Raw genomic sequence first — 14,184 nt, forward strand, 5'->3', positions numbered from 1 at the left:
GACAACAAGATATAGTGACAAAGATCTTCTACATGGCTGAAATACAGTTTCTACCACTCCAGGGTACTTTCGAAACATGAAGGTATCAACAAATAAAACTTGTCATCAATGCCAGCCCAGGGACTTCAGCTCCTGGAGCTGTGCAGTTGCAAACTCAGAGTTTCTAACACTACGTAGTCATGAAAAGCCTGAAACCATGAACCCAAAAGACTCAATGAACAAAAACCAAAACATAATTTTAGTATTATGCTACAATCTTCTGCTTTTTGATGTATCCTTATAACTTTCAGGATTTTTGGTTCAAAATTTGAGACATCAATAAAATGAGAAGTATTGTTTTTTAAATAGTGCTCTTTAACACTATTGTGCTCTGTTGTCAATAGATGCTATTTTCTTAACTGTAGTCACCATTTTAAAAGGAAACAATTATAGGAAAAGATTTGTTGAATCAGCTGTATCACCTGTAAGATTCAGGAATATATATTGAAATATACTAAACTAACAGAAGTGACTATCCTACTTCTTCCCTTTAACTTTCAGCAGCCACCCAACATATTATGAGTACTTTAAGAATTTTCATATATGCAGTTCTCCATGTCATTACGGTCCTTATTTATTTCTTAAAGAAAAGTTCTAATAATGAGCTCTTTCTGCTACAAGAATAATTATTTTTGAGTAAAGTAAAAATCAGTGTCTGGAACAACAGTTATTAGACTAATATGCAACAACTAAGTATCCTATATTTGTATTCTTCATATAGATCTAAAAAGAGCAGGTTTTGGACTCTTGTTTCCATACCTCTAGTTTTAACATCCGGCTGTCCAGAACACTCTTGTCTGCAGTGGGATGACAGTAGGAATCCAGCATGTGAACTGCATCAGCAACCCAGTCCTGGAGGTCCTTGACACTCTGTGAGAACTGCTGGTGCTCTGCTACAATCCTATCCATTCTGGAAACTTTCTCCTGCAATTCATAGTGCAATTAGCACCAACAGCTATTTAAAGGATTGTCTATTCCCCATAAAAACCCATGGACTTTAGAATGAGTCTCATCAACTAAACTCAGAAGTTTGCTTCATACACTGATAATTACAAGTACACTTGAGCACAGAATGAATTTTGCATACACACACAAATGAATTCTCCAAACATAAAATATGAACGAAAATTTCAGATTTGTATTTTTTTTTTCTAAATGTAAAGCTGCAGTTTTCTGGTTTCACTTTTTCTTAAACATCTGGTAAATCACATCTAAGCTCCATGGCAGTGTTGCAATGGAAGCTAACTTGTGAAATTGGCCAGTGCAAACCCAGATTTCAGCCTGAGAAGTTACACTACTGCAGCAATATTTGTTAATATTTGGAAAAGAACTGCTTTCCTCAATGACTCTCATTGGTATAACCATTCTGCTGAAAAATCACTGACATTCATACAAATCAGAAACAAATGCTGAAGTTGCATTGCTAAAAGGCTTGAGGTGAACAAGAATACAGGGCAGAGTGTGTTTCGCACTGTGACAGAGAACTAAAGTCAAGTCAGGGTAACAGGCTTTGGAAGTTACTGAGAGGGATCCATGGCTATCCAAAAGGTTTCAGGATTTCTCTAATAGGCTGGATAATAGGTATCCTGCACCTTAGATGACTCTTGCTCATCCTGACATCTCCTACAAGTTCTGCTCACATAAGCTTTTGTTAGTAACTCATGCATCTTTCACTTTGACATTTTGCAGATTTGAAAATTTATTATGGCCACACATACAATCATTTTCAGCAAGTCACAGATATGCTTTATAGTTTTTACTTCCACAGAAAAAGTAGAAATTACTAAAGTAGCAATCCCTTAAACACAAATACTTTCTGAATTGAATTGTTATTCCAAAACATACTTTCTATATCCTTAATCATTCTAGTTACTGTAGCAACTGTAAGCCTATATCAAGCCTTCTTCATGACATGAACTTTGAGAAAAATAACAGTCTCAATATGGAGGCTTTCTTATCTGTTTACACAAGAGAAATGGTAGAACTATTAAGTGGTGAAGTGTGAAGCACCACTCAAAAAACTAAGAGTTACGTTTAACTCTCAGTTCATGATCTGATGGTCTAGAATTTGGCCTATGCCTCCCCTTGAACATTCAAAAGCAGCATAAGAGGTAATTATCATTATAGGATGAGGCAAAATAATCATCATTATAGGATGAGATGAAATAACTACTTGTCTGCATCCCGTATTTTCTAAAAAAACCCCACCTCTACTAATTTTTGAAAAATACCTCTTTCAGATGCCACTTATGACAAAACTAAAAACTTAAGACAAAAGTCTTCAGTGCTTGAAAGAATCAAAATAAAGTCTGATTATTGTATAATCAGTTGAGGTTTACTTCTTAATCAGTACACTTTTAAAGAATATAAAAAAAAAAATCACAGATACATTTTGTTGACAGTCCTTACTCTCCACTCCTAAAAGTCAACGTGAAAGACAGAATTGCTCAGACATGTCACAGAGCAGGCAAGCAAGACAACTGCAGTGTTTCACATTTGAGTCTTTATTTTTCCCCACATACATCAAAGGAGTTGCCCAAGAGCACATACATTGGGAGCATTACCTTTGTCAGATTGCTTAGAGTAAGATACTGAGAAGACAACTGAGACACTCTGCGCATAAAGCTTTTGCTGACAGCTTGTTCTTCCCACAGCTGCTGAGCTTTCTCTTTTAGCCTGTTGAGCTGATGCTCGTGGCAGCTTATTTCCTCAAGGACAGACTGTAAAGCACAAGCACAGTAATAATAAGAGTGGGTGCAAGAAAGCAGGAAATAGAGAAGCATGAAGGTGCCATGAAAAATAGAAGTGACATATGGCAAGCTTGGTGAGAAAGGCACACCATACGGTTACAGCAATGGAGCAGCATGTCGTAAGGAACGTGAAGATGCAAAAATTGATGGAACAGGATCATCGACAGCAAACCTTGAAAACAGTTCCCATCTTATTTAGACATCAGGATGCTAGAATGATCAAGCTTTTGTATGTAATCAATGAGGCCAGGAGGATGGGACAGGAAAGTCTGGCTGTGTTAAGAACACTTGTAAGTCACCTGCAGCTTTTGCTGTTCTCTTCTCTTGGAAGGAAGATCATGGAGCCGACTGCTACTTCCCTGTACTACCTTCTCAGTTGTGGTCAGCCACTCTTGCAGAGGCTCAGCAGTTGCTTCAAAGTCCTTCATCTGGATCTTTAAGTTCTGGGAAGATATACAAATTTCTATGAACAGTCCCAATGCACTGGGCATAACTAATTCACATGACACAGATGAAGCCCACAAAAAGGATATATAATTGTAGGCAAATAATACACAACTCTTCAAATAAATTACATCAGCTCAGCCCATTCCTATCCCACAGATACTGAAATAAAAGTTTGATAGGGCACACTTTCAAAAAGCAAAATAGAAGCAACAATGTACCACACAGTTGAGGGGAGGCTGAAGCAAATTTCTTTTTAATGGAAAGCTTTATAGATTTTATGAGATTTGGCTCAATCTAATCCTAATTTGCCTAACTAAGGAGTCTGAATAAAGGCTAATTTGGGATATGAGTTATCTAACATCTGACTTCAGTCATTTACACTGACCCCTCCTTATATGGGCTGCCACTACTTCTAGGTGATGTCTAAATTCAACCCAATCCTGGGGAATACTTCTGGTTATATTCTTTTTTAGTATAAAATTTTGGTCATAAGAATGTGTGCATTAAAGCTTATGCAGCCATTCCTTCAATGCCTACATACTTTTCTTGTAGGCTTACTCTGCACTATTTAATAAAAGAGCATCTGAAATAAATCAAATGGAATATAAACTTGAACAGCATAGCTCCAGTGCCCTAGTTATTTTAATGTATTTTTCCCCCAGACATATTTGGTTTTCTTTTCACCTACACCCTTATCACTTAAACATCAGAATCAAAAACTAAGCCTATGAGACTCAAAAATGCTTGACTCAAGAAGACTAACCTCTGAGAACATCCTCTTTCCATGTTAGCCTTGAGATGAAGAAAGGTAAGTCCTTGCTACCTGACAATTTTCTTTGGAATGCTTTCCTACATAATGCATTAAGTATAGTTAAACTTTTTGTCAGCTGTCTAGGCAGCATTGGTTTGAAACAAGAATGCCTAGGAACTTCAACTCTCCTATGCTATGCAGGGAATTCCAGACCAGACCTTTTGACCTTAAAACCTATGATCTTAAAAAGTTGAGGATTTTAAGATATTCATCACCTACTGGTTGAATTGTGAGTTTTGAACAGAGAAAGGCACTGGCATTTACTTAAAAAGTAGCTCAAATAAATAAGTACATTTCACCTATTTGCAACAAGAGAGACAACATTTACACACTGTACTGGGACTATTCAATCAGCAGCAGTGTCAGAAACGTGAAAACAGTTTTTTAAAAAGAACATGTGTTTTAGTAACCCAGTACACTTGATGAGACTAATGAATTTCAGCAACTGCTGTCTTTGATTCTGAACAACATCCTTCTTCATGAAACACCCCACTAAATGTGAAATCAGGTCATAAAGATAGCAGAAGTACACAACAGTAAAATGCAACAAGAAGCATAAGACTTCTTGAAACGAGCTATTTATTAGTTCTGTCACATAATAAACACAGCTTTATATGAAATCTAAACTGTGCTGTTTGAAACAGAAGCAAAGAGGAAATTCAGATCCAGTCTTTCCTCACTGTGATTGGTTCAATACCTCCAATGCTGATTTCTTCTGGTGGAGCGTGGTGATAAAATTTTTCCAGTCTTCTTTAGCAATAACAGATTTGTCCTGGATAACTTTAGCCTTTTCCTTTGGTAAAACAGAGCACAGCAGTTCTCCTTTGGATGCTACCAGGTTTAGCTTTTGTTGCCCATTCTCACTTTCTGATAAGAATTCCTAAAAATAGTAATAAAAAACCCTATTGGTGAACTTTGGGTCCCAGTAAAGTCAAACTGCTAGAAAATTTATCAGTGATAAGAGTTTACTGTTCCTGCTTGCTAACATGCTAATGTATCTTTCAGTACATTCATTTCAATATTGCTTGTATTGATGAGATTTCCAGGTGGGATTTCCAGAACTGCAAAGTGTCTGAATAACATATACATTAAAATTCTAGGATTACCTGTATGTTCCGTATTTCATGAGCCAATTACTGGTCATTTAGTTTGATATTATACTCCCTTAAATATCCCTAGTACAGAAAGTGATAGAAGTTTCATTTCAGGGAACCATTATCCTGACAGAGATAACACAGGGGCCCCCTCAGAGGCACACACTGGACTGAAGCCCTGCAGCTATGCTGGACTTGCCATGAGCATGCGGGGGTGTGAGCTGATGCTCAGAACCTGATCAATGTCCAATCTGTGTGATTTATGTCTCTGTATCCTTAATTTATCCTTCCCTGTTCAAAAGTAGTTTTCTTCACAGAAATCTTACACAATGTTGGTGTGCAAGAAGTGTGTGGAAAAGTGCATGTACAAGAATTATACAGAAATATAAGGAAACAGACAGATTTTTAAATTCCAATGTATTGTGATAATCTCTTTGTAACTTATAATTATTAAAAAACTTTGTGAGCACTTAGGACTCAAAGAAATGTAGCAGTCTTATATAGCAATATTTTAAACAGTTACTATCATGATTATGTAATACACATAATCATTAGGTTGCACCCACGTTCAAGAGTAACAGGCTTGATACCAAAATTATTAGGTCAGGTTCAGATTCTGTGTTACACTAGAGGTCTTGGTAGAGAATGCAAAAGGTCTGTTAACTTTGAGATATTTTGACTGTAAGCTCTGGCTATATTAAAATGAAAGATATTGGTGACTTAATGATGCCAAATGGGCTAACAGACAGACCATTAACTTCCAAGAAAAATAAAATTTTAAGTTTATACAGGTTACCTAGACATCTCTAGAAGTCCTAAAGCAGTCCAAACAAACTTTATTTCACCTAAGGCAGCTTTCACAGAGAAAGAGAAAAGGTATGGTCTTACACTATGAGGGGGCTGCAGTGATCAAAAAAAAATTCCACTGTTGAAAAAAAACCCCAGCCTTGCTAAAACATTTATATTTAATGTAAAAAATTACCAGGACTTTTCCCCCTTCTAAAGATATTCTCATCATGGTGAAGTCAAATATTTCATATATCAAGACAGCATTGTTTGGGCTTTTAAGTAAGCCACTTAAGCAAGGGAAAGTGAATTTACCAAAAAGAGGAGGCAGTGATTTGGCTTTTTGTGTTTTCTGAGCAACAGATATGAATTTCTTCTGTTATACCCTCTAATTAAAGGTATAACAGCCTTCTCATTTTGTTATTTACAGTTAAAATGAAAGTTATATTATAATAATAAAAGTATTTCTTTCAATTGATTTATTAAAATATACTTCAGTTGGTATGCCTTTCCACAGAGCTGTTTGGGCTTATTTTAGTTTTATGTGAAAAATATTCTCTTTAAGTGCCTGCTCACACTGCATATAATTTAACTCTGGTCTTATACCATGAGGGCTCCACTTTCCTACATGATGACAAATATTCACATAACTGTGAAATAATTTCAAGTACTAAGACTCAATTCTGATATCATTCTGATTTTACAGTACTCTCCCACCTAAAACATGTATTTTTTTCCCATTGTATAAGAGAAACAGACATGGAAAACTGCTATGAGACATAACTGCTTACAAACCATAGCCCAACAATTAAACCCAACAAAATGGAAAAATAGGTTTATTTCTTTGCAAGGAGTCACCTTTAGTGTTAACAATAACAACATTAACAAAAAACAGTAATTAATCAAAGCAATAAATTTGAGCTGTACATGAAAATGATTTGGTCTCAATTACACTAGTATTTTACTGCTATAAAGTTACCTGTATTTTCTGCAGACTTGCTGAAGCTTCATTGATGTTTTGAGGCACATCAAAGCACTTGGCAGTGGTGACTCTTGCATTGACCAGCCACTGCTGAAAATCCCTGAAAGCTGTCCGAAATCTTTGCTGCAAGATCTGCTCTTTACTCTGACATCCTTTTGAAGCTCGCAGGCAGAGGCTGGGTTTATCACATCAGGGAAGAAGAAGAAAGCGAGGGAGGGAGGAAAGGCAGGACTCTGTTAGGTGACAATGCTATTATTTTGTTCTCTGAAACACAATGGTAAGGGTAGGTTAACCTGGATTCCTCCTACCAAATTTATGCACTTAACTGAGGCACCAGGAAATCCATTAGAAGCTTTCAGTTCTCAAAAGTGAAGCATGTAAATTGGGACATAGCTGTCACAGATATGACAGGTACAAGTGTTTCCAGAGAGTGACTCAGTGCACCTAAGCATGAATGCATTCTGCAAGCCTCTTTCTCTCTCTAGGCAGAGGGCACAGGACTACAGCAATTGAAATTCTAACTTCTGTGGCTCCATTATGTCCACAAGGTTATAAAGGATCAACCTGAGTCATCACATCCTTCTGCAGCTACAGAAGCCAGAGGCTGTAACTCCCTGCAAGAATCAACAGAACCTTGTGTCTGAAACGCAGGTGTCACACTCCAAAGTAAATCAGAGAGTGACTTGAGAGAAAGCAAGAAAACAAGCAAATACTACATTCCCTAGCTAGTTCCCGTTTCAAGAAACCAACTAATCAAAGAAGAAGAATCTGACGGACAAAATCAAGAAAAATATCTCAACTAGGCGGCATAGCTTGTTCTCATTCAGGCATATAAGACATACTGCTACCTCACTTTTTGACAAGGACTCCTGTAATAGGTCAGGATAGATGTACATTCAGTTTCAGCTGAATTTAGTAGCATAGGCTGGGTTTAAGGAAAAAAACTCAAAAAATCAAATTACTACTTTGTAGAACTCCTGTTGACACCAAAATCAAAATAATGACTCTAACTACTGCATACGTCTGTCTCAAGTTCTAAAATGCTAATTAATGGTTCCCTAAAAGACAGCTCATCCCACACACACACACACGAGGTTAACTATAAACAAGATGAATGTGTACCTGTTATACTCCTTAATCAACCCTGAAACTTTCGAAGAATGAGTACTTAAATCCCTGGAAAATCTACAAAGATCATTCAATTGAGTTTTGATCTCATCTGTCATTTGTTCAGATTTTACCAGAGCATCCAGTGTTTCCTGTTAAAACAAAATAAATGAAAAATATTGGTGAGTAAATATGAAAAAATACAACTTTTGAATCAAAGTTTATTAGAATTTAAATTCATTCATTTATGATCTATGTATGTTTACTTTCAAGAGTATTTTAGCAGCCAAGTCTACAGAACGTTATTTGAAATTATGAGCTTCTAGAGACCAAATTTCTGGATGCCTCAACTTCCTTAGCTCAAAATGTTCTGGAGGCCCATTTTAAGGCATAAATTTCATTTTAATAAATGAGCGATAGTATTGTCAACTAGCTGTACACATATAAAAGTACATACAATTAGAGAATGGCAAATTATATACTTATATAAATATAATTATCCCATTGACTTGAGTTTAACGTGTTTCCATTAAAACTGTTTTGAGCTGTATCCAGAAAGTGAATTTGTGCACAAAGCTTTTTATCAGCTTCAACTCTTTTCACAGATGACTTCATGATGTAAAAGCACAGCTGCTCACAATCCTGTGAGAGTAACTGGGTTACTGCCTGTCATTGGTGCACTGGAAAGGTTCTTGCTTTGGAGACAGCTAAGCCAACAACAACAAAAACAGAGATTTTGTTGGCTTGGCTTGCGTCACAGGGAGAGGTGTGATAAGTACTCCAACAAAAACAGTGCTTGATGATGTCCACAGCATCTCCACTGCAGATTCCTGACAGCTATTCCAGCATAATGAGCAGTGCAGACAGACTTGGCTCCTTGCCTCACTAGGAACTAAATTCTTCAGACATTCCTCTCAGACTAACAGCAGAGGTTCTGCAGTGCAGGCAGACCAGATCATTTGGCATGCATAGAATAGTTTGGCAGTCTGGGAGAAACTTACAACATAAACTTAAGAAAGAGATCATATGGAGATGAAGACAGATTTGAATTGGGACCTGGAAGCGGGAAATAAGGATGTTCCCAAATCACATTTCTGAAGATGCATATAAAAATGTATACACACATATTTGGAAGAAAAAAAAGATGATGGAAAATGTATATAGTAAACAGTTCAGCACAAAATTGAATGTTCAGGAAAAGTACAAATGATATTTTGCTGCAGCAGACTTTCAGGCCTCCCCTGATTTACATTATTCATTATCATATTATGGACTATCTTCTTTGGGCCAGAAATCTCTTCAAACATGATTAACAGATACTTGAAATAGTCACTTGTTTCAATGCCATACAAAAGTAGCATTTGAACTAAGTAATTATGTAAGAGCAATAGTGCTTAGGAAAAAACCTTAAGCTACTTTTTGCTTATGCTACTTTATGTTAAACTACTGAAACCATTTTTTGGGAAAGCATTAGAAGTAACCACAATGGACATTACCTAAACAGAGGATGTCACAAATTGCCCAGGGCAAGAATCACCATAATGAAATGCTAACAGCCCCTTTCTCTATGTCAAGAAAACATCTCTTAAGACTAACACAAGGTAGAACTGCCTGTTTTCAACACAATTTTTCAGTTTCAAATAACCTACCTCAATAACTACTAAGAGTTTATTCTGATTACATACAGCCTTAGGCACAGCCTACTAACAAACAGGAGCAATAACTTGCCAAACAGGGTAAATTTAACTGTGGCATTTTTCCATACAATGATAACACTGTTGCAGCCACTTGGATTTAATATTGACTCTGACAAGTACAAAAATAATTTTCTGAATTTCAAGTGCAAAATCTGTTGCTCTAATGCTGCACATACCTAAGGGAACAGAGCTTGAGCATAACAGAGTAACAGAATGATCTTGCTACAAACTAGGAAATGCATTTTTAATTTGTGGCCATGGCTAACATGGCAACAGAATCACTGTGAGACAATAGAAATGGAAACTGCAGTGCTATTTTACATTCACAATAGGGCCTTTCCCTGGGGTCCAAAAATGGAAGGATTACTGTCACATTTCCTCTAACTATAAATAAAATGACATAGTAGGGCTGTGCACAGTTACATCATGAGATGCCTCTGCATCTTCCTCATTAGCCAAAGTTTACAACCATCTAATCTAAATAAAGTGTTGTTACACAGAGCTACAGAACATACATATTATATATACTACTAATAAAAGCAATATCCTTTGAATTTAATATTTCTCCAGTTATGAAACAAAAAATGCCTGGTGCGTTGATAACAATCCCATGTCCTCATTTCCTTTTTAAAAAACATATACACACGGAACACTTTGCATATTTGTATAATTATTTGCTTCATCTTAATGTCATCTTAGTTACTTTTACACATTATGGCACTCAAGCAAGCAAGTTTCATAAATCCATGCAGGGAATTCTGTGAAAGAGGAAACCACAGAAATAACTTGGCACAGACTCTGCAGAGGGAGATTAATAGGCTCAGTTCAAAGAAAGGTGTTCTGAGGTTTTTCTGAACATGGCTTCAGCCAAGGGGTCAGGAAGCAGGCAATACACATCTCTCTCCCTCTACCAAAACTGCTTTATTACAATGCTACACTGAAAAAGAAATACTCCGCATCTTTCATCAACATCTGTGATTCACTGTAGTTGACATACTTACAAACATGTATCTTGATTGTTGCAAATATGTGTATATATAACGTGGCAGGGGGTATGATATCTACATGGGGAATTTTTTGCTAGGAGACAATCAGGAAAAGAAACAACCTCTATTTCTCTAAATTCCACTGCATTCCAAAGCAAAGCAATTAGCAATTACACCAGTTTCCAGATTAACTTATTTAAATATTGGACAAGATCTCAAAGTGCATAATGTAGAGGATATTTCAAGAAAAGGAAAGCATAAGCCAAACACCTTCCCGATAAACTGTAAATCAGAAATGGCTCCAGTTTCTTACTTGGCTTTTAGGAAACGCTTCACATTTCCTCCATCAAGTGTTACTCTGACTCGAACCACTGAGCAACTTGGAAGCGCAGCCCAGAGCCAGCGTGCCAGCTCCTTGGCTTCCTCCCAGGGGCAAGCCCTGGGTTTAACACCTAAAATCCAGGCAGCGTTTGCTAAGCTTGGTACAGCAGAGGCCAAGGGGAGGGACGTCTTCTGCCAACACCGCTCGCTGTGATCACAGTAACACGCAGAGTTTGCAAAGTCGGGGTTTCACAGAAATACCTTCCGCAAGTATTGATTTTACGACGTACTTGATAGTCCCGCTTGGCGGAAGTTTCCCGCCCGCGGTGACCACACATCTACAGCGGAAAAGCTGCTAGGAAAAGAGACATGCCCTTACTTTCTCCTTGCGCCAGCTCTCCACCACCTCGGCGTCCGTGCTGCGGCTGTCGGCGGGGGCCAGCCCCTGTGCCCAGGCGGCCAGCTGCCCTCCGAGCCGCTGCACAGCCTCCTCCAGCCGCCCGGCCTGCGCCGCGAACTCCCGCTCCGACAGGGCCATCTGGCTGAGCAGGTCCCGCAGGCCGCCCTGGCTGCGGCGGGCGCTCTCCTCCCACTGCCGCCAGTCCGCCTGCAGCGCCTGCATCTCGGCCGCCAGCAGCTGGCACCCGCCCGCCGTCGTGCCGCGCTTCGCGGCCGGGGCCAGCGCCTCCACTCGGCTCAGCCGGCCCGCGCCGCCCTGCCGGGACTCCACCAGCTCCTGCGGGGAGACATTGCCATGGTAACCCGGCGGCCGCCACATCGCCACCGCTCCGGACGGCGGGGCCCGCCTGGGGGGCGCGTCCCGTCCCGTCCCGTCCCGTCCCGTCCCGTCCCGTCCCGTCCCGTCCCCAGCGTCCCGCACCGCCCCGAGCCGCGGCTCCCTGATGGCAGCAGTCTGGAAAGCGGGGGGAGTAAAACCCAGCCAACAGTGTGCGGGCCTTGCGGGGATTAAACAGCAGTTCTCAAACTGTCTTAAGCTTTGGAGAGAAAGAAATAAAGAATGAACGTGTTTTAAATATGGAAAATACAATTTAGGTCGAGATGAGGAACATAAGGACTTTGTTGTGATCGTTTTCATAAGAAATGCTGGTATATAGGTGCTCGCAGCAGTCCCGAAAACACAACTGCAGTTTACAGCCTGGCCGTGACTTGTGATGTGCCAGAATTGGTTGAACGTGTTTTTTTTCTGAGTACATGGTTTTGGTTTTGTTTTCAGAGCTAAATTCTTTCTACTGGATCCTATTTCAATCTCGCACATCTCATACACGGGAATCTGGAAGCTTTCAGCTTAAGAGACTGGAGAATGTATAAATACCATCCCAAACGCTGCATGCTACAGTCACGTTATTTTTTCTCTCGTTCATCTTACAAACTAGATGCTGCTATCTCCTCCCTTTCCCGTTTTACAGATCAGGAATTTGAGCACAAGGGAGACTGAAAATTACCCAAGAGTGTACCAAAAAATCTGTAATTTGATCTTGGGAATCCTGAATCTTTATCTAGCATTCAACTTCACTGCCCCACTCTCACATTTAGGAGCAGAAAAAAATGTTGCTAGCCTGAATATCTGAATATAAACAGCAGGCTCGGGCAAAACATGTAGCCTGCTTTAATGTTTGCATTCAGGAATATGCAAATTTCTTAAGCACTCAGATGACTAAGAATAGGTGCCAGGCTAAGTAGAGTATATACAGGGAGGCAACTCATACATTTCTACCATGTTTGAGGAGAACCATCCTTGTGCTGCTTTACACATCTCCATTTCACGCAAAGCATGAAAGGTTGTCTCTGATTTAGACAATCTGCTCATGGAGAAAACGTATTTGGGGATGAGGAAAGAGAAGTATTCATTAATCAGCCAAGCCACATTTTTCTGTGATGCCACTAGGCTTCCGCTCTTGCAAATTGTTTCCATGTGTGCTCTGGTTAACTTAGGTCTGATTATACTTTTACTCCATCTGTTAATATGAGAAGGGAGTAAAAAACAAAGCACAGCTTAGAAAGCTTGATTTCAGCTCACTGAAATGTAATCACCATTTCAAAGAAAAAAAGAACAAGACTCCACAACTGTTAGACTGCTTTTTTTTTTTTTTAAAGTGTAGGGTCTGAATTGCAGAAGAAATCATGGAAGCTCACTTACATTGATTTTGGCCAGCTTTTTCTGTATAGTTGGTGTATCTCCAGACACATCTGACCAGCGGTGAAGCTCTTCCTTTGCAGAATGAAGCCAGTCTGTGAATTCATGCACAGCATCCAGATAAAGCAAATGATCTTTCACGATATCTTCCACTTTCCTCATTTTCTCCTATCATTCAGATAAAAAAAAAATAATAAAAAGACCATTAAAGTACTTAAATACTATGCTGGCTTTAAGCATGCAGTGCTGGTTTGACTCTATAGCATGCATTTGAATAGTGAATAGCTTGTGGCATCAGAACACTGCTACACTGCAAAAGGTTTGGTTAAAGTTGGGCTGGACAAGCTTTTTCTGCAGAAACCTTCTGAAAACGTATGCAAAAATATACTTAACAGAGTCCAACGTAGAGTTTAGCAGATATCAATGCTGCAGCTGTGTCACTCTGGCATGCTTTTCCCAAGACGCTCTGGAGAGGGTCTTGCAGATCACCCATGAGCACTCCCAGGGAGCAGCATTGCTGCCAGAAACCCAGCTCTTACTTAGAAGCACCAAGTCTCTACAAATGCTAAGCAGAGTCATGGAGATGTCCCATAGGAAAACCACAAACAAAAAATTCGGCTGTCCAGAAGTACAAAAGGAACTTATGGTGCCGAGTCCCATTTTGACCATCACATCAGAAGTGGTGGCTCTCCCCAGCCACTTGCCCTGCAGTGCTGGAGGATGCTTTCCCTGACACAGACATGCAGCTGCTTCCTGGCTCCATCTTAGCTTTTTAATGTAAGCTTAGACTGGGGTCAGTTTATCTTGCTGTGACACAGTGAAGGAGTACAGTGGTTAAGATTTGCCTTTAGTCTGACTGAGTAGACTTATTGTTATATTCTTTTGAGATAACAGTAATTAATGTTTATCAAAACTAACTAAAAGTGAAATGAGCTAATCAAATAGATTTTTACCCCTGTGTAGATACTCTAATCTAGATTGAAGTGTCTTGATGCCAGTTTCAAACTAA

General features: G+C 39.1%; 1 protein-coding gene across 21 annotated transcripts in view; it reads right to left on the bottom strand.

Annotated features, from left to right (window-relative positions):
• SYNE1 (spectrin repeat containing nuclear envelope protein 1) overlaps nucleotides 1–14,184 on the bottom strand; it is a 294,642-nt gene that overhangs the window by 139,231 nt on the left and 141,227 nt on the right. For 20 of the 21 annotated variants that reach the window (XM_048296782.1, XM_048296801.1, XM_048296802.1 and 17 more), the window contains 8 exons: nucleotides 13,179–13,343; nucleotides 11,400–11,756; nucleotides 8,032–8,168; nucleotides 6,907–7,084; nucleotides 4,745–4,927; nucleotides 3,089–3,232; nucleotides 2,604–2,759; nucleotides 799–963 (listed from right to left, as the gene is read on the bottom strand). In XM_048296782.1, the coding sequence (XP_048152739.1) occupies nucleotides 799–963; nucleotides 2,604–2,759; nucleotides 3,089–3,232; nucleotides 4,745–4,927; nucleotides 6,907–7,084; nucleotides 8,032–8,168; nucleotides 11,400–11,756; nucleotides 13,179–13,343 (1,485 nt within the window). The remainder of the gene's footprint in view (nucleotides 1–798; nucleotides 964–2,603; nucleotides 2,760–3,088; nucleotides 3,233–4,744; nucleotides 4,928–6,906; nucleotides 7,085–8,031; nucleotides 8,169–11,399; nucleotides 11,757–13,178; nucleotides 13,344–14,184) is intronic. The other variant, XM_048296791.1, reaches the window with a different exon arrangement.

Source organism: Corvus hawaiiensis, chromosome 3 (genome assembly GCF_020740725.1).
Source record: "Corvus hawaiiensis isolate bCorHaw1 chromosome 3, bCorHaw1.pri.cur, whole genome shotgun sequence".
In the NCBI taxonomy this organism is placed as follows: domain Eukaryota; kingdom Metazoa; phylum Chordata; class Aves; order Passeriformes; family Corvidae; genus Corvus; species Corvus hawaiiensis.